A 26,514-nucleotide genomic window follows, 5' to 3' on the forward strand; every position below is an offset into this window, starting at 1 on the left:
CATCCCTTCAGATCTCAAATATAAACACTTATAATAGGCTTACTAATAAAAATCACATTAAAAATCACAATAATTATTTTATACTGAATTGGTTAAAAAGAGTGGGAATGTGCCCAATGCAAAATCAAGTGGAAAGATAAGTTTTATATATAGATATATTAGATATACATGAAAGAGTCTTGTGTTAGTTCTTGTAAAGCCCCCCCCCCCCCCCCCCCCCCCTCAAATAAAAAATAAAAAAACAAAATAAAATGTGTTTATCCCTAAAAGAATGTTTTTTAATTAAAAAATTTAGTTTTATTTTGCACTCCCCAACATAATCACTCCACTCATTCCAAATATAGCTATTCAAGTCAGTAACCATCGCAGTGTCAGTGTTTTCCAGTATCATGCAGTCCTTGTTGTAAGTGCTTTTTAGTTAGCTGAAAACTCACTTTTAATACATAATAACACATATTTCAATTCACTCTTCACTTCCACTACATTATGGAGAAAAAAATGCACAAATTAAGCCCATTAACACTGTGAAGTGTTAAGCATGTGGCAGACATACAGTATGTGACACTACTTCATTTACAGTTTGCACTCATCATCATTGCTTGTTGCACAGTACACACATTGTCTTCTGTGCTAGTCCCTTGTTATACTGTATATCCGCTAGGCTTTTCTAGCTAAAAGCTTTTACTCTCTTCTCCTTCCATACATGAGCTCTTCTTTTTCACCGTCTTTTTTCACTTGTTCTGTGTCGCAGCTGCGGTGAAATCCTTGCAGTTTTGTCTAGAAGGCGGCATGAATTCTCCCCGATTCTGCCTCTCTCTGTCAGGTCCTTTGTCCTGCTGCAATTATCATAGTGATGGAAATGAAAGACACAAAAGAAGGAACATGATTTTCAATACGCAGCTTTTCAAAGTCTTTTGTTCGTTTCTAATGTGACTGAAAGCTAAAACAGAAAAGGGGAAAACACAGGAGACACGTTTGTTTTGTAAAACGTTAACATGTGAGATGTATCTTTTGCATTACGGGCATGTTCAGCTGCCATCTTTCGCTCTCTGTTCCTCTTCCAGACAGGCTAAGTTTAGTGCTTTTGTGGAATTTGTGACAGCACAAACTTTCCTTGAGTCTAAACGGATCAGACACACTCACATGTCTGTTTTCTGCATCCTTTTAGGGTTGACTGCTAGATTAAAGGAATGTTCCGGGCTCAAAAGAAACTCTGCGGACAGAATTTGTTACGTATTGTTGATTATCTCACTTGTAATCGCTTTGACTTGTCCCTTGTTTTTCAAAGGCGAGCAAAAATCACATTTACAGTAATGCACTTAGAGTGGAAGTCAATGGGGCAAGACATGGAGGGTTTAAATCTTTTAGCGGTGGAACTTTTGTTCTGGTTCAATGAGCTTCTAGATATGCATTACCAGCCAACATCATGTAACCAGGATTATCAGCTTTACATGATCAATGCAGTAGGTGAAGAATTGGATATAACTTTACACAGACAAGGTTAGTAAGTGATTTTTGCCAGCAGCCATATCCCCCTGTAGCCCAAGACTGGTTGCCCACTGAAGCTAAGCAGTGCTGAGCCTGGTTAGTACCTGGATGGGAGACCTCCTGAGAAAAACTAGGTTGCTGCTGGAAGAGGTGTTAGTGAGGCCAGCAGGGGGCGCTCACCCTGTGGTCTGTGTGGGTCCTAATGCCCCAGTGTAGTGACGGGGACACTATACTGTCAAAGAGCACCGTCCTTCAGATGAGACGTTAAACCGAGGTCCTGACTCTCTGTGGTCATTAAAAATCCCAGTATGTCCTTCGAAAAAAAAAAAAAAGAGTAGGGGTGTAACCCCGGGATCCCGGCCAAATTTGCCCATTGGCCCCTGTCCATCATGGCCTCCTAATCATCCCCAAATACTGATTGGCTTAGTCACTCTGGCGGAGTATGGCTGCCGTCGCATCATCCAAGTGGATGCTGCACATTGGTGGTGGTTGAGGAGATTCCCCCCTTCCATATGTGAAGCGCTTTGAAGACCCAGAAAAGCACTGTATAAATGTAACAAATTATTATTATAACTATTATTATTATTATTTTAACCTTTCAGAAGTTTGGGGTCAAGTCTTTTCTGCTCACCAAGGCTGCAATTATTTGATTACAAAATACAGTAAAAATGATCAAATCAGAATTTTCAGCATCATTACTCCAGTCTTCAGTGTCACATGGTCCTTCAGAAATCATTCTAATATGATGATTTGCTGCTCAAGAAACATTTCTGATTACTATCAATGTTTAGAACAGTTGTGTTGCTTCATATTTTTTGGTTATATATATATATATATATATATATATATATATATATAAATTTTTTTTTTCAAGTTTCATTGATGAATAAAAAGTTTAAAAGAAGATAATTTATTATCTATTAAGTATTATTTCTTTAAAAAAAAAATCTTACTGATCCCAAACTTTTTAATGGTAGTGTACATATACGTAAGCATATACTGTTCAAGTCTAGTGCCTTAACTTACCAAAGAGTGTGTATTTTTCTTTTAATGTTTTTTCTTTTTCTTTTTCAGTTCCATGTTTTTGCTCAAAGATTTCCATTGTAAGTGCAATATTTTTAACATTTGTGTGGTAATTGATATCATGTCACAGATAATAGAGCTTAACTGGTACCGAAAAGGAAGCGTCTTTTTTTCTTTAAAAGTCAAGTGATGACAAATAACCCATTTATCTTTATATTTACCAGAGGACATTTCGTTGAACTCTGGAATTGTAGCCTAACGTCTTTTCGACATGGTCTTTTAGTTTGGCTATAGATTTATTTCGGTGTGCTTTTAATCTACTTGCAAAATCTTACAAAAAGAAAAAGCTAAAAGCCCCATTCATTTGTTTCTTGATGACACTTTGTTTTCGTCACAGTGATGCAGCAGCTTTTTAGCTCTGTATTTAGGAGCCAGTGGCTCTCTAGTGAATGACCCCGTGTTTATACACCTTTTATCAGAGCTCTGCTTTTTGTGTTCAAAAAATGTAATCGCTGCGTAATTGGGTGGTTTTTTTTTTATATGAAAGTGGGGTGAAATTATAGGTTTGAGGTTGATAAACAGCAGAAAGGGCTGTGAGAGAATCAGCCATGCTTGGCCAGGTCAGGCGGAGCAAAATTACCCACAATTGATTGCCTGCTTAGTGAACTTCTATGAAATGTCACAGTATTTCAATGAAATAAGTGGGAGGAGAAATTATAATTTATAACTAGAATATTTATATGTAAATAGGTTTCCTGTATGCATGTATATGTCCGTAAACATGTTGTTAAATAAGCACGATTATGTGTATTGTCAATTGTTTTTCCAACTATAAAAGGTTGCAGAATGACTCATATTTCACCTCAAGATAAAATGAATACACACACACACACACACACACACACACACACACACACACACACACACACACACACACACACACACACACACACACACACACACACACACACACACACACACACACACACACACACACACACGTAGTACATGTATATATACGCACATTACTGGCTACCGGTCAGTTTGGAATAACTACGATTTTTATGTTTCATTATTTTATCCTCTACTTATTTATTTGATTAGAAATACAGTTAAAATGTAAATATTGTGTAGTGTTATTAAAAAAATTTCTATTTGAATATATTTTTAAAAGTAAATTATTCCTGATGGCTAAGCTGCATTTTCAGCAGCCAACTGAACTTTTTAACTTTTTTTTGTGTTTCTTTTTGCTTAATCAACACAGATTTTACATTTAGCATTTAGCTGTGGAAAGATGTGCACATTTAATTAGGAAAAAAAAAAACATTTTAACATTTAACATTTATGTGGCACTTAATATTAATGTTAATGTGGATCCCCAGTATAGTCTCAGATTAATTTCAAGGTTATTAGCACATTTGAAATGTAAAAAAACTGAGACCGTTTTTCAGCTAACTGAGCTTCCATGATGCATGGCATTATCATATTATTTATTTCTCACAACTGCGACTGATTTCTAGATTCCTTTTTCTGGACGCAACAGAATAGGCAGCTTTTTTTGGCATAATGCACCGTAAAATCACAAAAATACCCTCCAACAGTTCTCACAAGGCAAGATAGAAATCAAAGCTTTCATAAAAGCACTTCTGGCACAGGTAAGCCATTTTAGATTACACATTTGTAGCTGAGTGAATATCTCAAAATGACAGTCTCTAAAAAATCTCCCCGAGCAGAAAAGGTAGAGCGTTTGAGAAGAAGCCCAGGGTTATGATGCCCTCCGTGGATGTCGAGGAGGTTCTGTGATAGCGGCTCAGAGAAATGAGCGTTGGTCACATATTCAGTCAAACCTCGAAATGAGTTTGTTTTAATAGTTTATGTCTGCGCTTCCTAAGTGGCTTTTAATTCATTCTGACACTGAATATAAAGACCCAGCCGGCTCTGAATCACAGATAGTGCTTAGCGTATTAATATTACCAGGCACCATCATTTACAATCCCCCTCAATTGCAAAGTCGCACAAACCGCTGTTTATTTTTTTTTCCATACAGTGCTGGATGCCAGTTGTAGATGAGATAGGGGTGTTCCTAAATGGTACGATCCCTCTCCATTGCTACGGTGGGAAGAGCGAGGCATTAATCTTCACCGGTTGGACAGAGGGAAATTAATGATAATTTGCTCTGACGACATAATCGGGCTGTCCTCCGATACTAAATTGCCATCTTTGTTCCACGTAATATCTCTCTCTCTTTCTCTCTCTCTCTCAATCTTTGCTCGTTTCTTGGTCGTTTGCCGTTATCAGTCATTAAGTGGCTGGTCTCCATGGCAACGGCGGTTTGGAAATGGCCTAGTAGGGTGTAAACTGGCCTCTAGTCTAACGTGGTGATATTACCTTGTCACGCTGCAAAGGTCTGCTTGCTCTTCTAGGCCACCGTTGTACGCTTTTGTTCCAGCCGTTGGTTCACATGCGAAGGTCACGGTGTGCATGTACATGTGAGAAAGGTTTAAAGGGTTAGTTCACCAGCAAATTAAGGTTCTGTCAATGCGTACTCACCCTCGTGTCGTTTCAAAACTCTTTGTTTATTCCGTAGGACACAAAAAGAGATGTTCTGCAGAATGTCCTGGCCGCTGTTTTGCACACAATGAAAGTGAATGGGGACTGGGACATGAATGCATTCGAGCATGGCAACTCAAGATGCATCGCATCAGTTTGATTTACAAAAAACAATGAGGTTTGATGTCATTGCTATCAAATTTGAGATGACATGTCTTAAGGCACATTAATGGTCCATGCGGTAACATGGCGGGCAAAAAATCCGGTCACACTTTAGATTAGGGTCCAATTCTCACTATTAACTAGCTATTAACTATGACTTTTGCCTCAATAAACTCCTAATTACTGCTTATTAATAGTTAGTAGTTGTGAAGTTTAGGTATGGGGTAGGATTAAGGGATATAGAATATGGTCATGCAGAATAAGGCATAAATATGTGCTTTATTAGTACTTATAAACAGCCAATATCCTGCTATTAAGCAACCAGGCTTGTGCAAAATTCAGAATTTCAGAATTGGCCTCCATTCAATTCATGAATTGGAATTTGAATTGAATTGACTCCGCCCCACAGGACGTTGAATTGAATTTGAATTGGAATGACAGGAAGTGGAATTAAATTCATGGCAATTCAAAGAAATTCCACACAGTCACACAACAGAAAGAATGTGTTGAGTCTCGCATGCATTCAGTGTTAGGAAGGTTACTTTGGAAATGTTATTGCTTACTGTTATTAGTTACCCATTATAAATGTGGTTTGGATTACTTTATTTGGGTAACTTTATCAATGCAAAGCAATTTCGTTTTAAGTTGATTAGTAACTAATTGAATTAAACATTTTACCTCAGTAATACAACTAAATACAATTACATTAATTTTGTAATTTAATAACATAAATTTCATTTCACCTAACTATTTACTCCTCAACCCTGCATACATTTTGTTCTAAAATAGATATTGATCAAATTCTTGAAATAAATGACCCCCTCAGTGTTGTTTAATTAGTTTTGTTCCAATGTAATTTTCATTTCAAAGTAATCACACAAACACAAAGTTGTTGTAAATGCAGTCATCATTTATTCCAATGCAAAAAATTACTGAGCAACACTGTTGCATCTAATTCTCAATAGCTCCTCAAATGTTTTTTTCATTGAGTCTGCACCGTTCTGGTCTGAATATCTTTCCTGCAACACTAAAGATTCTCTCAACAGGTGCAGAGTGAAGTTGTAAGGGACTTCTGAAACATAAAAAGTCCAGTGTTGCCCATCAAATTGTGCTTTCAAACAAATGTCCACCTCAAATTGTTTAGCAACCATTTTAAATACTTGGTTAAAGTAAAGCATTCTGGGAAATGGAGTCATGTTCCATCATGTTCCACAAAATTACAATAAATCAAACTTAATTATTTGTTCTGTGACTAGAGCTTTTAACATTCATTGCTGGGGGAAAACATGTAATCTGTACAAGTAGTTCAAACTAATATAATTTATAATGCAATCATATCTGACATATACTGTAAAGCTTCATTGTTAAACACTTCACTTAAAATATGTATATGAATTTATTTGAATTTTTTTTGAATTGCTATTCTGCTTCCTTTAATTCAAATTCGAATTGTAATTCTAGATCCTGTTTTTGACATCAATTCAAATTCAATTCAAATTCAAGAATTGAATTGGAATTAGTCATTCTCAATTCAATTCTGAATTGTGCACACGCCTGTAAGCAACTACTTCATAGTGACAATTTGTCCCTAAACTAAAGTGTTACCGAAAATCCAAAGTGTGGGAACATTTCGAGATGGTAAAGAATGACCACAAAAAGTTAACTCGCGACCTCAAACAAGACTCATAATTTAAAACATGTAAGTGGGAGCCTAGCCTAACGTTAGCCAGCTAACATTGCCGACCGCATTGACGTTAACGATTACCTAGATAAATGTGCGCTATTATTATGTAAGTATTTGTGCGGAGTTTGGAAGTTAAGTTAGTACCACGCTTATTACTGCACGACATGTTTAACTTATCTTCCACGTCCACGCCATCGGAGCACATCTTCTCAATGGCCGGGTCTCACTTCTCTCCGACAACGTGGACAAACTTGTGTTCCTTTCTAAGGTTGTTATGTATACTATAGGTTGCTTATTTTGTTTGTGTTCTGATTGTCACGGCGGCAAGCTTTATAAGGCGCTCTTGAGCGCTTAATTTATATCTTATATGCTCATTATTATGGTTTAGTGTTTTTTTCCCCAGACTAATCGACTAATAGCTTAAATGAGCGACTAACAGTCAACTAGGACAATCTTTTTGTCGAGGGCAGCCTTTCTTTCTATACAATGTAAGTGAATGGAGTTTGGTGTGCATTCTTATACATTGAAACATGATGCATGCATCACGCTACCTTTGGCGTCAATTAAAAGATGTGACAACTGATCATATTTGATGGAATTGACATCAAACCTGGTTTTGAGGCACCACAATTAAATGTACATTAACATGTAAATGAAAAACGACTTCACATGAAACTTTTGAAAGACTTCAGAAGACTTTTAATGTAACGCACAAGTGCTGTTATGATGCTTCCTCTAGCACTGTTTATACAATTGGCATCATTGAAGCTTTTATCCGAAGCAATTTACGTTGCATTCACGGTATACATTTTATCAGTTGTATTCCCTGAGAATTGAACCCATAATCTTGGCATTCTTCTCAACATCTGCTTTTGGGTTGCAGTGGGGTTATTATAGTTAACTAAAACTAAAACCCTCAAATAAAAATTAGCTTTACTTTCTTTGCTAAAATAACCCTGGGTTGCACAGAAGAAAGAAAGTCATATGGGTTTTGAAAAACATGAGGGTGAGTAAATGAAGACCAAACTCTCATTTATGAGTGAATTACTTTACTTAAACAAAATCAGGATTTCACACACATCGCCCGTTTCACGACCTCCTCAGAGACACCTCGTCTGCTCTTTATTTCCTCTAACCGAACGCACACATTAACACGCCGTGCTAAAAGCCTTATCTCCTTACACTTCTCTTGAAGTGTCCTCTCTTCTCGCCAGTCCCTTTAAAGGGGTTTGACCCTATTGGCGTTTTACATGGGCGGCACGTCCCTTTAATTACTCTCTCGTTTTGTCTCCCAGTGCTCTCTTGCTCGCTCTATCTGCCTCGGCAGGCAACGCTTCGAATGTCACGTGTGTGTATGTGTGTGCATTTATGCTAAACGTTGATGTCATATTGTGTTTGAATATCCAGCTCTGCTTTTTAATGTGAGACATTAAACATCTTTGAGATGTCCAACATTGTGGCAAAAACCTAATGGGCCCTATTTTAACGATCTAAGCGCATGGTCTAAAGCGAAGGGTGCAAGTTCACTTAGGGCGTCCGAATCCACGTTTGCTAGTTTAACGACGGGAAAAATGGTCGGCGTGCCAGGCGCATGGTCTAAAAGGTTGTCCCTATTCTCTTAATGAGTAGTGGGTGTGTTTTGGGATTTACGTGCATTAAACCAATCAGAGTCTCATCTCCCATTCCCTTTAAATGCCAGTTGTGCTCGTGCTATGGCGGATTCGCCATTTACATGACAGAATTTGATAGTGGAAAGACCGAAGCCGTCTCCAGAGCTCCAGATCATCTACGGGACAAGCCGGATTCCACCATATCTTTATGTACACAATAATAATCTTTTACATTGTAATCCTTTAATTTTAAATATTTGGCATGTTTGTGTGCTGCTGTGTGTCCCTGTGTGTTTAATAAGCAGAGTGTACGCGCGTTGTGGACCCGCCTATAGACGCACATTACTAACGCGCTCATTAAATAACAAAAAAAATATTGCGCCATTGACTTTAGACCAGGTTTCAGTTGGCCAATGGTGCAGTCTATTTCTGTTGCCTCAAAATAGCAACGCGCCAACAATGTGCCAGAACACACCTCGTTTTCAGACCAGCAGCCCATGGGTGCACAAATGGGCACAAATGTATTTGCTATTTAAACAACGTGGTACAGGACGTGAAAATTATAACTGCGTCGGGCTGAAACTAGCAAAAAACATTTGCGTTGCACTTGGCACTGCGTGGCGCGGGGTGTAAGATAGGGCCCAATGTATGAAAATACTATTTAGACACCAGTATTCCTATGCATAAATGCCATTTCTATTTTAAACAGACACAAATACACTTACAGATGCATTTGCACACCTGGTCCAGCGTTGTTGCAGAGAGTGTGATGGTTTGTTGATGTAGATTAGGTGTGATCGCTTAAATGTGTCCCTTTTTATTAGCACGAATGTAACCTTCACAGAGTTTTTAACCTCTGGTGACCCTTCAGGCATCCCTTATAGTTTTAGTTTGTGTGTCTTTCTTGCAACTTTTGCTTTGGACATTCAGCTTCGTTGTCGTGTTATCTTATCTCAGAATGTGGAAGTATTTGGTTCAATGATGCCAAGATCTGAATACAACATTGTAATTCCCACAACAGTGTCTTACATTCATAGTAAAGTGGATTCGGGGTTAAGGAATCTAACAAAACCTGTTAAGAACACGTCAGGGACATGTTTCATCCCAAAATCATAAGTAATAGATAAGAAAATATATTTAACATAAAAAAATTAAGCTTATTTTTACAACTATTGATATGTGTGTGACAATTTGTGTGTGTGTGTGTGTGTGTATGCATGTATGTATGTTTTGTGTATATACAGTAATGTTATTTTAAATTTTATATTATATTAAATCTGTTTTTTTTATAATAATAATAATAAAAGTTGACTATATAATAATAATAATAATTATATATATAAATAAAAATTGTGAAGTATCTTAAAAATAATCAGTATTCTTAAAAAATAAATAAATGAACATGACCAAAAAACTAAATCTTGATTGTCATGAAAATGTCAAAATGCAAATGTTTTAGTAGTCCTAAAAATAGACATAATCTTCATGTAGAATATAAATGAATATATTGGTATTTTTGGGGGAATGTAACATATTTGGGAATGTAATATACTGTATGTGCATTTCCATTTCCCTGGGATTCACCCTGATTCAAACCTGATAGTTGCAGCAGTGGTTCACTGTTTTTGTTATTATCCACAATAACCTCATATGAACAGCAATCTTCTGTGTTTTTCTTCTAGTAAGCTCAGGAACAGCCATTATCAAGTGCGAGTGATCCCTGCAGTCAGATCTTTAGCTATCACCCTGGAGTTCTCTGTCGATTGTTTGAGGATTCTGCGGTGTGTCCTTGGACTTATTTTTGTAGGACAATCACTCCAGCGGGGAGAAGCAGCAGTGCTGGATTTCTTTCTGATTGTCAACCGAAACCCTTTAGTTGCCCTTTGCAGTCTTATGAGCTTCAACAGCCCTTCTGAGGTCTTCCGAGGTCTTCGTCCTGCACTTGAGCACAAATCTGTTTGTGAAGGGCAATGTGGCAGTGAAGGTCAAATGCACTTGTGCGATGATTGGAACAGCTCAACCCCAATTATTGTTTTCAACAAGTAATTATAATAGAAGTTATGAACATTTTCCTCCCATGACCTTGTCAGTGGAGTTTGCTAAAACATGCATCTCTTTTGCCATAGCTCATACTTAGGTTTAGGGGTTTGTGCAAACATGCATTGCGAGATTTAAGTCTATGTGCTTGTTAGTAGAAGTTAAACTGCCTTTATTGTGGCACAGTTGACAATATCAGATTAGATTTTAGAGTTCCTGTAGAAATCTAGATCATTTTCGAAGAGATCAACAGTGTGTATTTTGGACCCATTTATTAAGATAAAGCCACTTTTCGGATTATAATAAATATCCCGTCAGTGGACGCCAAGCTCAATTCTGATTTATCAAAAGATTCCTCGTGTGTTAATTGCGTTCCTCGGGGGGTATAATAGCGAGCAATTAAAGGCAGATCAGACCTGTCGTTTCACCAGCGGGATGCACATCTGGCAAGCCTTCATCAACCTCCTCCTCCTCCTCGGCTGTCTGGGTTTGCAAACTTCCTGCAAACGGCAGATCAGAGGAGTAGTCGTAAAGCCGCTCACTTCAATGTTCTTTTCTGGTTTAAATTGAACAGTATGTTGCCATCAATTAAATTACGTTTTCACTAATCAGGATATGAAGGAAAGGGGGAAAAAAAGCCAGTAGGAATGATTTGGACCGTGACAGGGTGGGAATTGTTTGGTCACAGAGATGCGTGCACATATTTTAAAAATGTTTTATCATACATGTTAAAGCCCACATGAAGTCGCTTTCCTTCTTTTACTATGAGCGATTCATCAGTGCATGTTATTCTAAAGAAAAACTGAATTCGAATTTTAGGAATTTATACAGTACAATTAATTCCGGTGTGTAACGCCCACTTTTTACATTTACATTTACATTTAGTCATTTAGCAGACGCTTTTGTCCAAAGCGACTTACAAATTAGGACTAAATTAAGCGAGTCATCGTGAAGAGGCAAAAACAATGCAAGAAGTGCTCAAAATACGAAGTTCAGGCATTGTTTGGAGTAGCATAAGCCCGATAAGGGAGGATTAAAGAAAAAGGAAATATTTTTAAATTTTTTTATAAATTTTTTTATTATGAGGTTAAGTGTTCACGGAAGAGATGAGTTTTCAGCTGTCTTTTGAATGTTGTCAGGGATTCTGCATCCGGATGCGGGAGGCGAGAGCATTCCACCAGCATGGAACCGTGAATGAGAATGTTCTGGAAAGTGATTTTGTGGCTCTCTGTGATGGAACCACGAGCCGTCGCTCATTGACCCGATCGTAGGCTTCTGGTAGGGATGTAGACTCGTAGGAGGGAGCTGACCCTGTGATAGATCTGTAAGCTGTTTTAAATCCCATCTTGAAATATGGTCTCATCCTAGATTTTTTTTTCATTATCATTTTAATTTTTGTATTCAGTGCATTAGTGCCTGCAAACTTTTTCATTTTGTAAAAAATATTTCCATACATTTTTCGTATTGAGATTTAAAAAAAGTCTTCGTTAAAACATTGTAAGCCATGATCCAAACCAAGCAGCTACTAGGTGAATCACAACATTACACATTTTTAATTTAAGCAAAAAATATAAAAAAATTCTGTAAAAAAAGACAAAAGCTACAAGACTGTGTACTGAACTACAATCCCATAGAGCATCACAAATGACAGATGCATATTTACAAATATTGAAGTATTTTGACAGATAACAAGAGCAACTTGATTACATCATTCGCAGTGCTTATTTGGCCAATCCCGGCAGAGCTCTTTTGGCGCAATTTGCCTGCCATGACTCTTTGATTGTTGGAATTTTCTGTACAGCATCATGGGTAATGTAGTTTTTCACCACAAATTCCACTGTTAAACAAGATTATTTAAAAAAATAAATAAGTTAAAATAATGCAAACAAATGGCTTCAACAAAAACATATGCCATCGATTAACAACCTAACAGTAGGTCTGGCTTTAAAGGTTTAAAAGTTATCGCACAAAATTTAAAAGTAAATGTTTTTACTTCCAGAACCTGTTTCTCTCTATTATGGGAGTAAAATGGATTGTAAATGCCATTTCATGTTCTTTAAACTTCGAACATTCCCAAACCCATCCCAAGTTTCTCGGCCATCCCATCATTAGCTGTGCTCGGGACTGAAAACAGTCCAACCCCAGTGTACATTATGGTTGACGCTGGTCTGGTTCTCTCACCCACTCATGCCTCATTGCACAGCTGAATAAATCACTCTAAACTGAATTTAATGGCTTCATATTTGAACGGGTTTCTATGGACTGAGACTGGGATATTTCCGTAAGTGAGAGCTAACTTTATTGACTAAGCCCGCACAAGGGCAATGGCTGCGCGCTTAGAATTCATTTGACATTTGAGGTGGCGGGGGACTCGTTTGGTGACATTTCGCCGCCATTTACAGGAATACGTCCAGCAGAATTCAAAGATAAGAAACACTGCGATTAAATCGGTCTTTTCACGCATTGTCCAAGGACACATTTGTATGTAATTTTACCAACTGACCCGTACATGCTCTGTAGATGGGAAAAAAAAATCCCCAAATCCCTTCATGAAAGCAGCAACTGCTCTCTTAGCCATCTAAGCTCATCTTTTTATGCATTTTTCAAGCATTTTAGAAGATTTTTTTTTTTTTTTTTTTGGACATCTGGTATTGTAATTTAGATCAAAAGTGACAGATAAAAAAAGTGGCTTATAGGAAAATATGATCATGATTAATATCAAATTTTTTCTTCTAGACAGTAACCTTTTTCCTTTTTCTGAAGTCTCCTCTGCTTCTCAGATGTTTCTCTGATACCGTGTGTGTCTCTCCTTCAGAGGTTTTTTGAGCAATAACTCCAACTGTGGTCAGATTTGCCAAGATAACAATGTCTGCAATCAAACGTCAGAGATGTGACCTTGAACATTTCTCAAGAAATTCTCCTATAACCAAATTGTCTGGGTTATGCTGTCCATATTCAGTTTATAGCTTGACATTATTGTATGTTATCAATAGAGCTGCACGATTAATCGTTAAAAGATTGCAATCTCATTTCCTAAATGACAGCGTTTCGCCTGTGTTTATTAAACCTTTGACAAAATCACCCCAGAACATTCAAACCTGTGTTGGCGCTGTCGCTGACCCAGAGAGAACAGTTGACGTATATGAAACAGCTAAACTAACAGTCTTTTCAACCACACAGTATCATTATTTCTCTGTTACAAATAATCACATTATCACAGAAGTACTGTGAAAATAACTGATCTCCATGGAAGCAATAAAAATAGAGCAAATCACTTTTTGAAAGTAACAATTGAATCGATTACATCGTTGCACCAGTAGGTGGCGACAAGTGACTGTTAAAAATGTATTTGTCATTAAATCATCCATTCAAGAGATTCGTTTAAAAATGCTGATTCATCTAGTAATGAAACAAGTGAAGTCATTGAATCAGAGTTTTTAAAAATAATTTAGATTCATTAATTAAATAAAATTTTTGTTATTTTGTTATGTTATTTTGTTTAGTTGTCTGTTCAGAATTGTGGGAGAATCATGATCTCTGTTTGAAACAAACAACAACAACAACAACAACAACAACAAAAATCATGATTTTCATTTCATCCTAAATTGTTTATATTAATAGTTATAATAGTTTCATCTGTGTCTTTATTTCTCCTAAAGACTCTTGGAGAAACATCTGTGACAAAGTTAATATTTAAATAAGGCAAGATAAAGCAATATGATTTTCTTCATAGGATTGTGACGTTGTGTTTTGATAAGGCAGTTTTAAGGCACGATCAGTATTATTATTATTTTTGATTAGCTTGAGGTTTCTGACTAAGTGTTTTGGATTTGATTATGATTCCCTCCACATCTGTCTGCGGTGATGCTACGAGATATATCTTAATTCTGGCTTCTTTAAAGATTAAGTCTATGTTTAGGGACCATGCGTATGGACAATCATAAAACATGCCTCAGTCTTCTGCCCAGAGAGGATTAATAATGAATCACTGAGGTATGATCTGTCTCTGTGAGTTCTGGGTGAATATGAAGAGTTCAGATGCAAAAGCCTCTAAATGCCATCTGAAATTTTCTTATAGAATAATCATTTTTATCAAGCTTGTAAATTTAAATTCAATAATTTCACTTAAATGGCAATGAAGATTACCTATTAATTATCATTTAAGTGAAATTACTTAACTTAAATATACAAGCTTGATAAAAATGATCATTCTATAAGAAAATTTCAGATGGCATTTAGAGGCTTTTGCATCTGAACTCTTCATATGTTCCCAATAAATTAACATAATCCATAACTGAAAAAAAAAAAAAAGGCTTTCGGGTGTTCAGTAATCGAGAACAATTAGGATCAACATCTAAACATGCTCTTGTTTTTAATCACACACACTTTAATTTTAGCTAAACCCTGAGTAAAAGCCCCCAGGATACAGACTCTCAAACAGCAGCCAGAGACAGAGGGATGGAGACAGGAGGAGAAATTAATAACTGAAGGAAATGTAAGTGGTGTTTGCCTGTGCAAAACACTGCAGCAAGTGCTAGATGGCTGTGGGTGGTTGGATATTGTGGCCAGTTGCTAAAGGCCAATTTATACTTCTGCGTCGGGTGCGCGTAGAAGGTATGGCGTAGCATACGCATTGACGTGTACCATACGTCGTACCCTTCGCCGTACCCTGACGCGCACCTCCTCAAAAATGTAACTACGCGTCGCGGCGACGCGGACCGCAAGATCTGTGATTGGTCAGCTGGATAGCATCGCGTTTCCTCCTACGCATTTCCGGAATGATCTTCTGCACTCTGCACCGCCCGCCCGCCATTTTTAAATTCCGAAGATCAGTGAAGAGCCATGGAAATAGACCAAGTGACCGAGAGATTGCTTGAAGAAGTGCGGAAATACAGCCATCTGTATGACTCCTTCAGTCGCCATTGCTCGTAGAAACCTAAACTCAAAATAGCCGCGAGGAATGTAAACACAGTGGAACTGGAACATTAAAACCCACCCGCGCCAACTAGCGTTTCGGCGGTGTAACTGCAGAGCAACACAGACATTCGCAGAAGTATAAATGCTCCCGACGGCGTCGCCTACGTGCGTAGCCTACGACGTACACTACGGCGTACACTCGACGCAGAAGTATAAATTGGCCTTTAGGCATTTTAAGTGGTTTCTAGGGTGTTGTTAGCGGTTGCTAGGGTATTGTGATGGTTGCTCAGTGTAAGTCAAAAACAAAAACAACAACGTACATCTGATCACTCAACAAGACGACACATGGTTTGTGGTGCTATGCAAGTCTGCATGTTTTTTTTAATGCCAAAGTTGAATGCTTAGGAGCTGGTTCAAATCTTTGAGCAATAGTAATAATGATGATTAGCAAACAACATTGATGATAAAGCGAATCAACGGAGAGAGGATTAAACATTTGAAGTCGATAGATTGTGCTCATGTTGATGGACAGATGACGACCTTCATCAGCAAGGCAGGAAGTAGAGGGGTGATTAGCGTGATGAGCTCAAAACACACACACACACACACACACACACACACACACACACACACACACACACACACACACACACACACACACACACACACACACACACACACACACCTCCTAGCTATCAGTACAATCAGCTCACAAGGGGAGGCTTCGAGGTTTGAAGTCGTGAGAGTTTGTGTGTCAAACTCAATCAAAGACAGCCTGAAGTGTGTGTTTGTCTGTGTGTGTGTGTGAACTTATGTGTCACAGCTGGTTTCCTGTTTCCACCTTCTCTACATTAATTAGTTATCAGCTCTATCCAAGGAACGCAGAAGTAATTGGCAGATTACAGCACAATTTTCCTTAATTGCATCCTGTGTTGTGACATTGACTTTAGGCGCATAACTAACCCACCCGAACCTGAACCTCCATCAGCCCCTTGCCCTCCCGTTTACTGCACTGCATTACTAAAACAATGCATATAGGTGGATATTTTTTATTTTTTGTTTACCTTGCTCTCTTGCTCATTCTTGAAATCTCTTTCTTCTGTGTGAATTTGTTTATTTTTAATGAATATAATGCATTAAGATTTCAACTAGGGCTAGTCATAAGGGCTAGTGGTTAATATTAACTGTTAAACCAATTGTCAAATTGCTCTTTAGTAATTGCAGGAGCTGCTGTTATAGATAGAGTGATTGAGAGGTAGTGGGCAAAAGAGATTCAGAAAAGGAAGTGATGCACAGACAATCCCGTCCATCATCAAGTTAATAAAGATCTGACGTTTATATCTGTCTTAAAGACTGATACCATGAACAGATGAGGAGGTAGAGCGAGATAGAGGATCTTTTTTTTTTCTCACTTAGAAGCGTGTGGCGTCTCCATCACTCATATCCTTTATTCTGACTGTCTTTGTGTGCTATTTTACAGCCTGATGGTGTATCGCTTTTAGTGCGTGTTGTGTAAATGTCTGTCTGAAAGGACGGGCAACAGCTAGATCAACTGTTTATTTGAGTCCTGCACATCAGAATTGAATCCGCTGGATTGGTAGTTAGCATCGGCACACTCATCTAATACACCATCTGCTCAAACGGTCAGTTTTCCTCATGAACAGTGACGTGAGCCAGTAGTTAATGTGGCATCTTTCAGAGTTTGGATCAATCGGACACATTATTGCTGAAAACGGTTCTGATTTATTGTCGTCCCCGCTGGAGAGTCCAGCTATAGCATGAATTTCCATGCATGTTTGGTGCTGATTAGCTTCAGGCACGTGAAGGCATATGAAGGTCATAATAAAACTTTCTTGGATTTTTTTTTTTTTATCATGCCGTCTTCTTTTATTTTTTGTTATTTTTCCAAATGCCTATTATTTAGATTTGATTGTTAGACTCAGACTCACATGTTCGATGTTTAAAATATGATAATCTTTCATAACACTTTGAGTTAAGGAATTTTTTAAACTATGATGATTTCATTATATTACAAAAAATATATATATTTTACATAATACAGAATACAGATACAGAAGTTCATATTATAAGTTTCATATAAAGCAAAAATGTGATTTAATTTAGTTTATTTAGGATGCATAAAATTATAGTGTTACAACCTTAGCATGAGAAATGAGTCTGCTGTTTTATTAAAATGTCATTTGAATTGGCATTGATGAATTTGCATGTCTTTTTTTTTTTTTTTAAAGGGAATGATATCCCTGTTAAACATCGTGACACATTAAATAAACCACTTATGGAAGATTATGGAAAATGATATAAGTTTACTTAGTCCTCTGTTTATAGTAAGTAACTGTGACCTTCAAATTCTGATGAAGCTTGTTAACCCACGATGTTGTGCTGTTTAAGCTAGTTAAACTGCTCTATAAAATCCCTATTACCTGACAGATATCACAGCATAGATGACAAATCACATCTTATTTTGAGTTATTTTGAGCATTCAGTTTTTATTTCTCAATCTAATCTTTCATCAAACTTGCTCCGCCTCTGAAACGACTTTCCTTTTCGGTTGATGTCACCAAGACCTCTTATTTTTGAGCTCCTCCCCTTCAACCACCTGTCCTAATAGAGACACTCTGTACTATCCAATTAATTCCAGATAGATAAATGTGACCCTGGATCACAAAACCAGTCACGAGTCGCACGGGTATATTTGTGGCAATAGTCAACAATACATTGTATGGGTCAAAATTATCCATTTTTCTTTTATGCCAAAAATCATTAGGATATTAAGAAAGGATCATGTTCCATGAAGATATTTAGTAAATTTCCTACCGTAAATATGTAAAACATTTATTTTTGTGAGTGAATGCAGCACAGTCGCCAACATAAATGTAGAACTTTAAAGGCGATTTTCTCAATGTTTTGATTTTTTTGCACATTTAGTGTCCAGATTTTCAAATAGTTGTATCTCGGACAAATATTGTCCTATACTAACAAACCATACATCAATGGAAAGCTTATTTATTCAGCTTTCAGATGTTGTATACATCTCAATTTAAAGAAATTGACCCATATGACTTGTTTTGTTGGTCACAAATGTCCTGTTGTTGAAGTAAAATGGTTTGAACAGCATTTTATGTTGACTTAAAGTAGAGCAATGAAGACACTAGCATTTATTTGTTGATGTAAAGCGCAGTCATGGCCGTCTTCTCACAACAAACGTCCATCTCTCTTTCTCCGGCGCTCAGGTTCTCCACCTGCTCTTATCCTGCTTGATCTATAGACCTCCTTTTCTATTAGTCTGTTGTCTGCAGCCTCTGCGGGAGTAGCGCTCACGTTATGTATGTTTCTTGTCACTCAAGTCCCTTAGTCCTTTCTGTCTTGCCACATCTGTATCGAATCTCTCCGTTCCAATCTCTGGAGGCCATATCTTTTTCTTCCATTGACTGCTTCCTTTTAACATTGTCTGACTCAGAGTTTCTCTGTCTCTCTCTCTCTCTCTCGCTCTCTCTCGGTTTTATTGAACTGTTCCTTTGCCTGGCGGGATGCGTGCGCTGTCTGCTTGGCAGAGTCCACTAATATTCCTTAATGACGCAGCATCTGTCTCTGTCAACAGTCCGCCTTCATGGGCTGATAAGCGGAGTCGTTTTTCTCTCCGACGCGAGCCAGTCGCGTTAAAAAAAAGAAAACCTCAAACAAATCTTTTGACTGAGAAAAAAATAACACAGAGGTCAAATTGAATCTCTTTCGCTGCTTTGTCTCTCGTGTTTAGAGAAGGAAACTCGCTGTCAGTGTGGGAAAGGTAATCTTCTGGAGTGTAATCGTGAATACGGGCTCTTCTGTTGAAGTGTTTACTGATTTAAGTTTCAGCATTTGTGACCCTGGATCACAAAACCAGTCACGAGTCGCACGGGTGTATCTGTGGCAAAAGCCAACAATACATTGTATGGGTCAAAATTATCCATTTTTCTTTTATGCCAAAAATCATTAGGATATTAAGTAATGATCATGATCCGTGAAGATATTTTGTAAATTTCCTACCGTAAATATTTAAAACGTTTATTTTAGTGAGTGAATGCGGCACAATCGCCTACATAAATGTACAACTTTAAAGGAGATTTTCTCAATGTTTCGATTTTTTTGCACATTTAGCGTCCAGATTTTCAGATAGTTGTATCTCGACCAAATATTGTCCTATCCTAACAAACCATATACATCAATGCAAAGCTTATTTATTCAGCTTTAAATCTCAATTTTTAAAATATTTACCCATGTGACTGGTTTTGTGGTCCCGGCGTCACATTTACTTTCTACAGTAGAACACAAAAGTAAACAGGATCAAATATCATTACTTAAATATCAATATATATGATATTTGTGTATATACAGTATATACAAAGAAATTATTATATAAATTAGAGCTGCACGATTGATTTTTAAAAGATCACGATCTCGATTCAAACACCCACGGAATCTCATTCCTAAATTACTATGATTGTAACTAAATCACTTCCTGATAATCTGACGCTAAATACCACTAAGAAAAATGGAAGTTGCTGCATTAGGAGAAGCCACTGTAAATAATCATTTCATATATAATAAATGACTTGCACCTCAGAACGCCTTTTATGCGCTTGCTTTCTTATCGGATAAAAAGTTTATCCGACTCAATTAAGCGCATATGTTTTTTATGCGCATTTTGGCGTTTCCCTCCAGCATTTTTTTATGTGATATCCCAAAATGTGCATAAAAATAGGTGGATGGAAACATATTGTTATATGGGAATTACTCAGTTATTTTTTTTACATTTAAGCCCCTGAGAAACTCTCTGCACAGCCCTGTATAAATGTATTGATTTTAATAACTTGAATGTACTTGAAGTGCTCACTAAGCAAGGATCTCTGATCATATTTGAGTTTTTTTTGCTGAATCTTCCCCATATTCTCTTTCTCTTGCACCATCTGTGTGTTTATACTAACACAGTCTCAGTTTGGCATTCTGGGACGAGTTTTCTTCACTAACAAGCACACTGTGTGTTCTGCTTCTGTCCTTCTATTGGAGATCACGGTAGTTTGTGTTGTGTTTGTTTGTTTGAGACTGTACTTATGTGTGTGTGATGTGTGACTGCCAATGGGAGCATATTGGATTTGATAGGCTCTTGCTCGCCCTGGTTCAGTGGTGTGAGTGTGTTTGGCCCAGTTCATCTAGATCTCTTGGCCCGACCCAGACAGCAGACCCTCCTGCCTGCTGTTCCTCCTCCATCTCAACACACACACACACACACACACACACACACACACACACACACACACACACACACACACACACACACACACACACACACACACACACACACACACACACACACACACACACACACACACACACACACACACACACACAGAGACACACACACACACACACACACACACACACACACACACACACACACACACACACACACACACACATATCCAAAATATATTATTTTCTCCACATTTTGACCTAATTTCTCTCCCTGAAAGCTAAAGTCCATGAGTCACTCCAGCATTTCACACTGACTTAACCGAATATACATTTTTACAGATTAAATTTAAACCTGTTTTGTTTATAATAACGCACTGCGTCACAATAAAGGCAGTTTAGCATTAAGCTATATATCTAAATATTGTTTTTCTTTTGCTTTGAACATAACAAGGCATTAAAAATCCCAACATTTATAATGAGAATGATTATTTATCGGTTCTATCTACTTTGCATTACCTTATAAATAAATGTCAATGTTATATAAATATACTCTAATTTCAATTGTTGCATCATGTGTTTAAAATTGACATGTATACATTAGTAAATATTAATGTTAAATTTCAGATATATGCTGATCTGGGATCTTATAAATCAAAAACAACATGTTATATAAGTCATAGGTATTTAATTTGTGTGTATAAATATTATTTTTTAAATACAATATTCTATAATATTAAATATCATATTATAGATTTTTTTTTATTATTATTTTTTTATTATTGTTTATCAATTATGATTATTGACCTTCCTGGCATTTAGCAGACAGTAGTTGTGTTCAGACTTAAATGCGTTGTCTATTAGACTACATTAGTCTTCATCACATGTTAACAAAAAAAATATGAACATCTTGATTTTTTCTTTTGTGTATGACTTTGAATTCTTGTTTTATGAGATCAGTATCTTTCATAACTGTGTATTTTTTTTCCAAACACTCTAATGACTTTTTCAAGGGCTCTATAATTGTATTCCAAAAATATCAAGTATCACAGTTTAAAAGTAGGTTACGCTAATCTCCCTCCCTCTCTAGTCGATGCAATGGTTTCTTGCAGCCGCCAATTCTGTCCCGATTCACTGAAGTTGACGTAATACAGTGCTTGTGGTTTAGCCATTATCTGGTAACAGGGGAACGTACACGAGGCCACAGCCCTTACTAAATGCTCTGCCTGCTGTATGAGTGTGTGTAAACGGACCCCTCTTTCTAGGGAGATTGCTATTGGCTTTTTGCCTAGTCCTCAGTTTGACATAGATGGATTTGTGGGTAATGGAGTCCCTGGGGTGGAGGGGATAAGTGGGCATCCCAGGGGCTCAGATTAGTGTGTGTGCTGAGTCAGGTTGTAGGACCGGACCTGCTGTGTGTAAATCACTGGGAAAACCGCTGACATGAGGAACAGTGCTGACCCATAAGTCCACATCAGATTGTGGCCTGACTTGCACTCTTTTTCACTTAGTTTAATTGAATTAAATTTATGTTGATTGTTTTTTAAATGTACTGTTTGGATAAATGTGTATGCAGTGCTTTACATTTTCTTGCTGCGTGGTTATGAAGTCCATTCAGGAGTCAAGTCTTTGTTATCTTTGAAGATTGTATTTATTATGGTAGTATACAACATAATATAAATTATTTTGGAATATTTTTGTATTATAATGGAACATTTTAAATATACTATTCAATAACTGGAGGGTGAGATGAATTGCATTGAAAATGTTTTTATATTGTTTACGCATGCATGTTTTATTAGTACTTGATGTATATGCTACTGTGCTGCCTATCTTGGCCAGGACACTCTTGCAAAAGAGATTTTTAATCTTAAAGAGTGAATAAATGAAATATAAATTATAATATAATGTAAAAATATATATATGTATACTATTAAATAGCTATTTAATTCAATCAATAAAATATTTATGAATATTTAATATAGATTCTTATGTATTAATATGTATGTATAAACAGTATGTTTAAAATGATATAAATATGAATATATAATTGCATTAATAATAAAATGCAATGATTTTAGTAATTTTTTTACTTGACAATTAAACTTACTAGAACATTTTAATTAAGATATTTGATTTAACTAGAACTTTTTTTATGAACTTATTAAAATGATAGTATTTTAGTTTAGTTTTAGTAAAAAAAAATAGGGTTACTTATATTAAATGGCAATTTAGGTAAAATGGGCCACTTTTTGTCATGTAGATGAATGGGGAAATGTTTTATTCTGAATCAGAATGAATTTAATGCCAATTATGTCTACACGCACAAGGAGTTAAAACGATTAGAGTGTTAAAAGGGAATATAATACAATAAAAAAGGCAATAAAATGTATATAATACAGTAACAAAAAATATAGAAAATACAGCATAGACAGAATTACATGTATACAGATATGCTATACAGATGTACAGTTGTTATGTGCAAAATAGAAGTGTCGTATGTGCAAATGAAAAGTGGAATAAATGTAAATCTGTAAATAATAAGTTTATAAAAGAGTTTGTATTAAATTATAGTCAAATTATATGAACAATGAAGAGACCCTGTCCATGTGAAAGATTGCCTGAGGGAGTTGCCTGTATTGTGTTAAACATTTTGGAGCAAATATATAAATTATTAGAGTAATATACATTGAATTTCATATGTAAAATATTCAAATATAATTGTTTTGATGTGCATTGTTTTATGTAATTGATCACAAAGGAAATTATTGTGTGCCTGACCTTTGACCTTTGCCCTCCCACAGATTTATAATGAGAAGAAAAGTCAGTTTAATGTGGAGCGAAATACGCCCAAACAGCTGGTGGAGAAGGTGGCAGAAGACATCGCCAATCTGCTGAAAAGAAAACGTAAAGCTCTGGAGGTGAGCAGAACTAACATCCCATCTCTCCCAGCAGGATGTCGAGCCGTTGATAATCGTGGTGTAAAACTCATATCTGTTACATTAAAAAGGGGAATCGATCCACTGTCTCTTTTAATCCGGAAAAAAATGGATTTATAAAAAAATATTATCAATGCCCACTGTTCTCTATTAGCCTGCTTAACTAAGCAGGTAATGAGTTTGTCTTCCTCCAATCTGCTCCCTCTTCAAATCCACAGGACACCCACACAGCCAAACATAAGACGCTCAGAGAGTTTGGGATGAATGGGAGCATCACGTTTACATATTCCCGTAAAAAAAAACGACCATGTTATTTTGCACATATGCAACATGGTATTCTTTGAAGAAGTGGAAGTGCTTTTTTTTGTTGCTTTGGTTTGAGTCTTTTAGAGGCTGATTGAAGCGTGTGGAATATGGAGGCACATTGTGACAATTCCAGCTGGAAAAATGAGTGTTTATTAAGCTTCAGAAATGAGTCATGTGTTTGGTAAGTAAAGTACTTTTGACTAAAAGTAGCATATGAACACTGCCTGAGGTCTTTCACTGGGAGACACTAGGCCTGTCAAAATTGCTCAAAAATGACGTTCGAATATTCCCTCTAAAAAACACACGAATATTCGAACTATTCGAACATCTGGTTGCGCATTTTTTCAATGACGCGCATTACGTCAATAACAGGACAAATTAATACAAAGAGACATACATAACTTGTATAGGTAGTTAATTTAAGTTTAAACATATTTGACAATGTATTACCAACACAAAACCAAGTAAATAAACTAATGGCCAAGACCGCAGACCTCAGTCTCGCTCACTCGCAGGCACTCTCTCTCTCTCTCTCTCGCGCCCTCGCGCTCACGCTCTCTCTGCTCATAACGGTTTAAATGAACAACAATAAGCACATGTTGAGTGCTGATAAAGAGTTTTGTGCAAGCAATTTAAGGTCGCGACTCTTGCCCCAAATATAGCAGGCTTCATTCAGTGATTGAAACAAATGTATTAACATTAATTGAAGTTTTACAGTATAGAACCGACATTGAACGCTCCGAGCGAGCTGTGGTAAACATGGAACTTTTCTGTTTAACTTTAAATAAAATGAGGCACACAATTCCGAGAAATGTGACAACAAAGAACTTTTACCCTGAGGTTCATAAAAAATAAAGTGCTATTAAAAAAGAAAAAGGCTACTTACATTATTGGTGCTTGTATTAAAAAAAGGAAAAACTGACTGCAATTTATTCCATTGTCTTTTAGTGCACTGTCAACTTTCAGCAGTGACGCTGTGCTAGACAGTGCAACTCGTGTGACCTGTCCCTCAAGTCTTCGACGCGTCCGCACGAGCGCGAATCGCCCCCTATCGTTTCAAAGAATAGTACAACGGCGAGCGCGTCGAGTATAAACGCCTCGTCCGTTTGGGGGAGGTGCGCGCGCAGTCTGCGGAGACTCGCGCTGTGGAGACAGGCGAAAGTATAAACAAGGCTTCAGGCAGCGCGCGCGCCCACTCGCAAAGCAGACAGCCGCGCCTCTGCTTCCGCGGGCGTGTTTTTCCATATTCGAAATTCACATTCGAATATTAATTTTCACGTTCGAATTTCTGTTTTTTAAAACTATTCGAATATATATTCGAATTTAGAATATTCGTTGACAGCCCTAGGAGACACTCAGAATTTCTTATCATAAATTGGCATTCGAGCAAGATTAGCTGAGATTCTCCAATGTGAGTCATGCCATGCAGACGCAAGATACTCGAAAGGACTGTTCATAACCCTAGTGTGCCTCCTCGCTCTATACTCCCTATTTTTATACTCCCTATTTTTTATTTTTGTTTAAAAAATTGTTTTTAACTTTTTTTTTTTTAACATTGTGGTAGTTACAGTTCGTGAAGTCGTTAAGCTCCTGGTAACCCACGAGAGCACCACAAGTTTATCCTCCATCATCGCACTCTCCGGGCATTCAAGCAACTGTAGCTTTCATCACTAAAACGGAAGGCCCGCCTCTCCATTCATTCGATTGGACAGTGGACAAAAACGCGATGACGTCGGGCGCTTTTTCCGCTCGGAGTTGCTTTTTTTTTCAACTGCAAAAACGCGAGGCGCAGCAGGAGGTAAAACGCGAGGCCCCTGGGGCGCATAAACAGCGCGCAGAACGCTCACTGCCATAGGAAACCAATTGAAAAAAGGCATCAGAACTGCACAAATACTACTTTGATGGCACCATTGCTTTAAAGCAGATGTTTTACCACTATAAACAACTATAACAAATTCTGGCGTATCCCTACCATCTACTTTTGATGTACTTACGAAAAGTTATTTGTTTACAATGTTGCAATTCATCAAATTGGAATTCTGTTTAGCCAACACGTCATTTTGGATTCATTACAATGCATTCTGTGCAATTGGCTTTTATTTGAAAGATGCAAGTGATGCTGATTTAAACGTGTGCTCAAATGAGACGTCTGACCGCACAGCTAAAGATAGGGCGCGCTGCTAACGGGGCCAGCAATATGCTGGCGACTAGACCGAACCATCACCCAAAGCCCAGCAGACTCCCGACAACTGAGAGAAAGAGAGAGAGAGCGAGCGAGAGAAAATGGGCCTGGAATGAGAACGGCCCTTCAGGCGTCAGGAAATGCGAGGAAATGAAGTTCTGAAATCATTGATTTCAAAATGAGCTGCAGACGGGAGAAATCGAGAGGAAAGAGAGAGCAATGTAGGACGTAGGATGTAGAACAAGGTAAATCAAGAAAGGAATGAAGCACAAAGATAGATCATATTAAATCTTGTATTGTGATTTATGGCTGTTTGCACAATTGAATCGGTGTTTGAATGTCAATAAATTAGCTGAAATCTCGTAATCT

The 26,514-nt window shown here is 37.3% G+C and overlaps 1 protein-coding gene across 2 annotated transcripts in view; it reads left to right on the forward strand.

Moving 5' to 3' along the window:
* The window catches only part of cacna2d2a (calcium channel, voltage-dependent, alpha 2/delta subunit 2a), a 231,487-nt gene that overhangs the window by 33,553 nt on the left and 171,420 nt on the right, over window positions 1–26,514 (forward strand). For both annotated transcript variants that reach the window (XM_082136344.1, XM_082136345.1), the window contains exon 3: window positions 23,523–23,639. In XM_082136344.1, coding sequence (XP_081992470.1) covers window positions 23,523–23,639 — 117 coding nt within the window. The remainder of the gene's footprint in view (window positions 1–23,522; window positions 23,640–26,514) is intronic.

This window comes from Leuciscus leuciscus (assembly GCF_965113295.1).
Source record: "Leuciscus leuciscus genome assembly, chromosome: 14".
Lineage (NCBI taxonomy): Eukaryota > Metazoa > Chordata > Actinopteri > Cypriniformes > Leuciscidae > Leuciscus > Leuciscus leuciscus.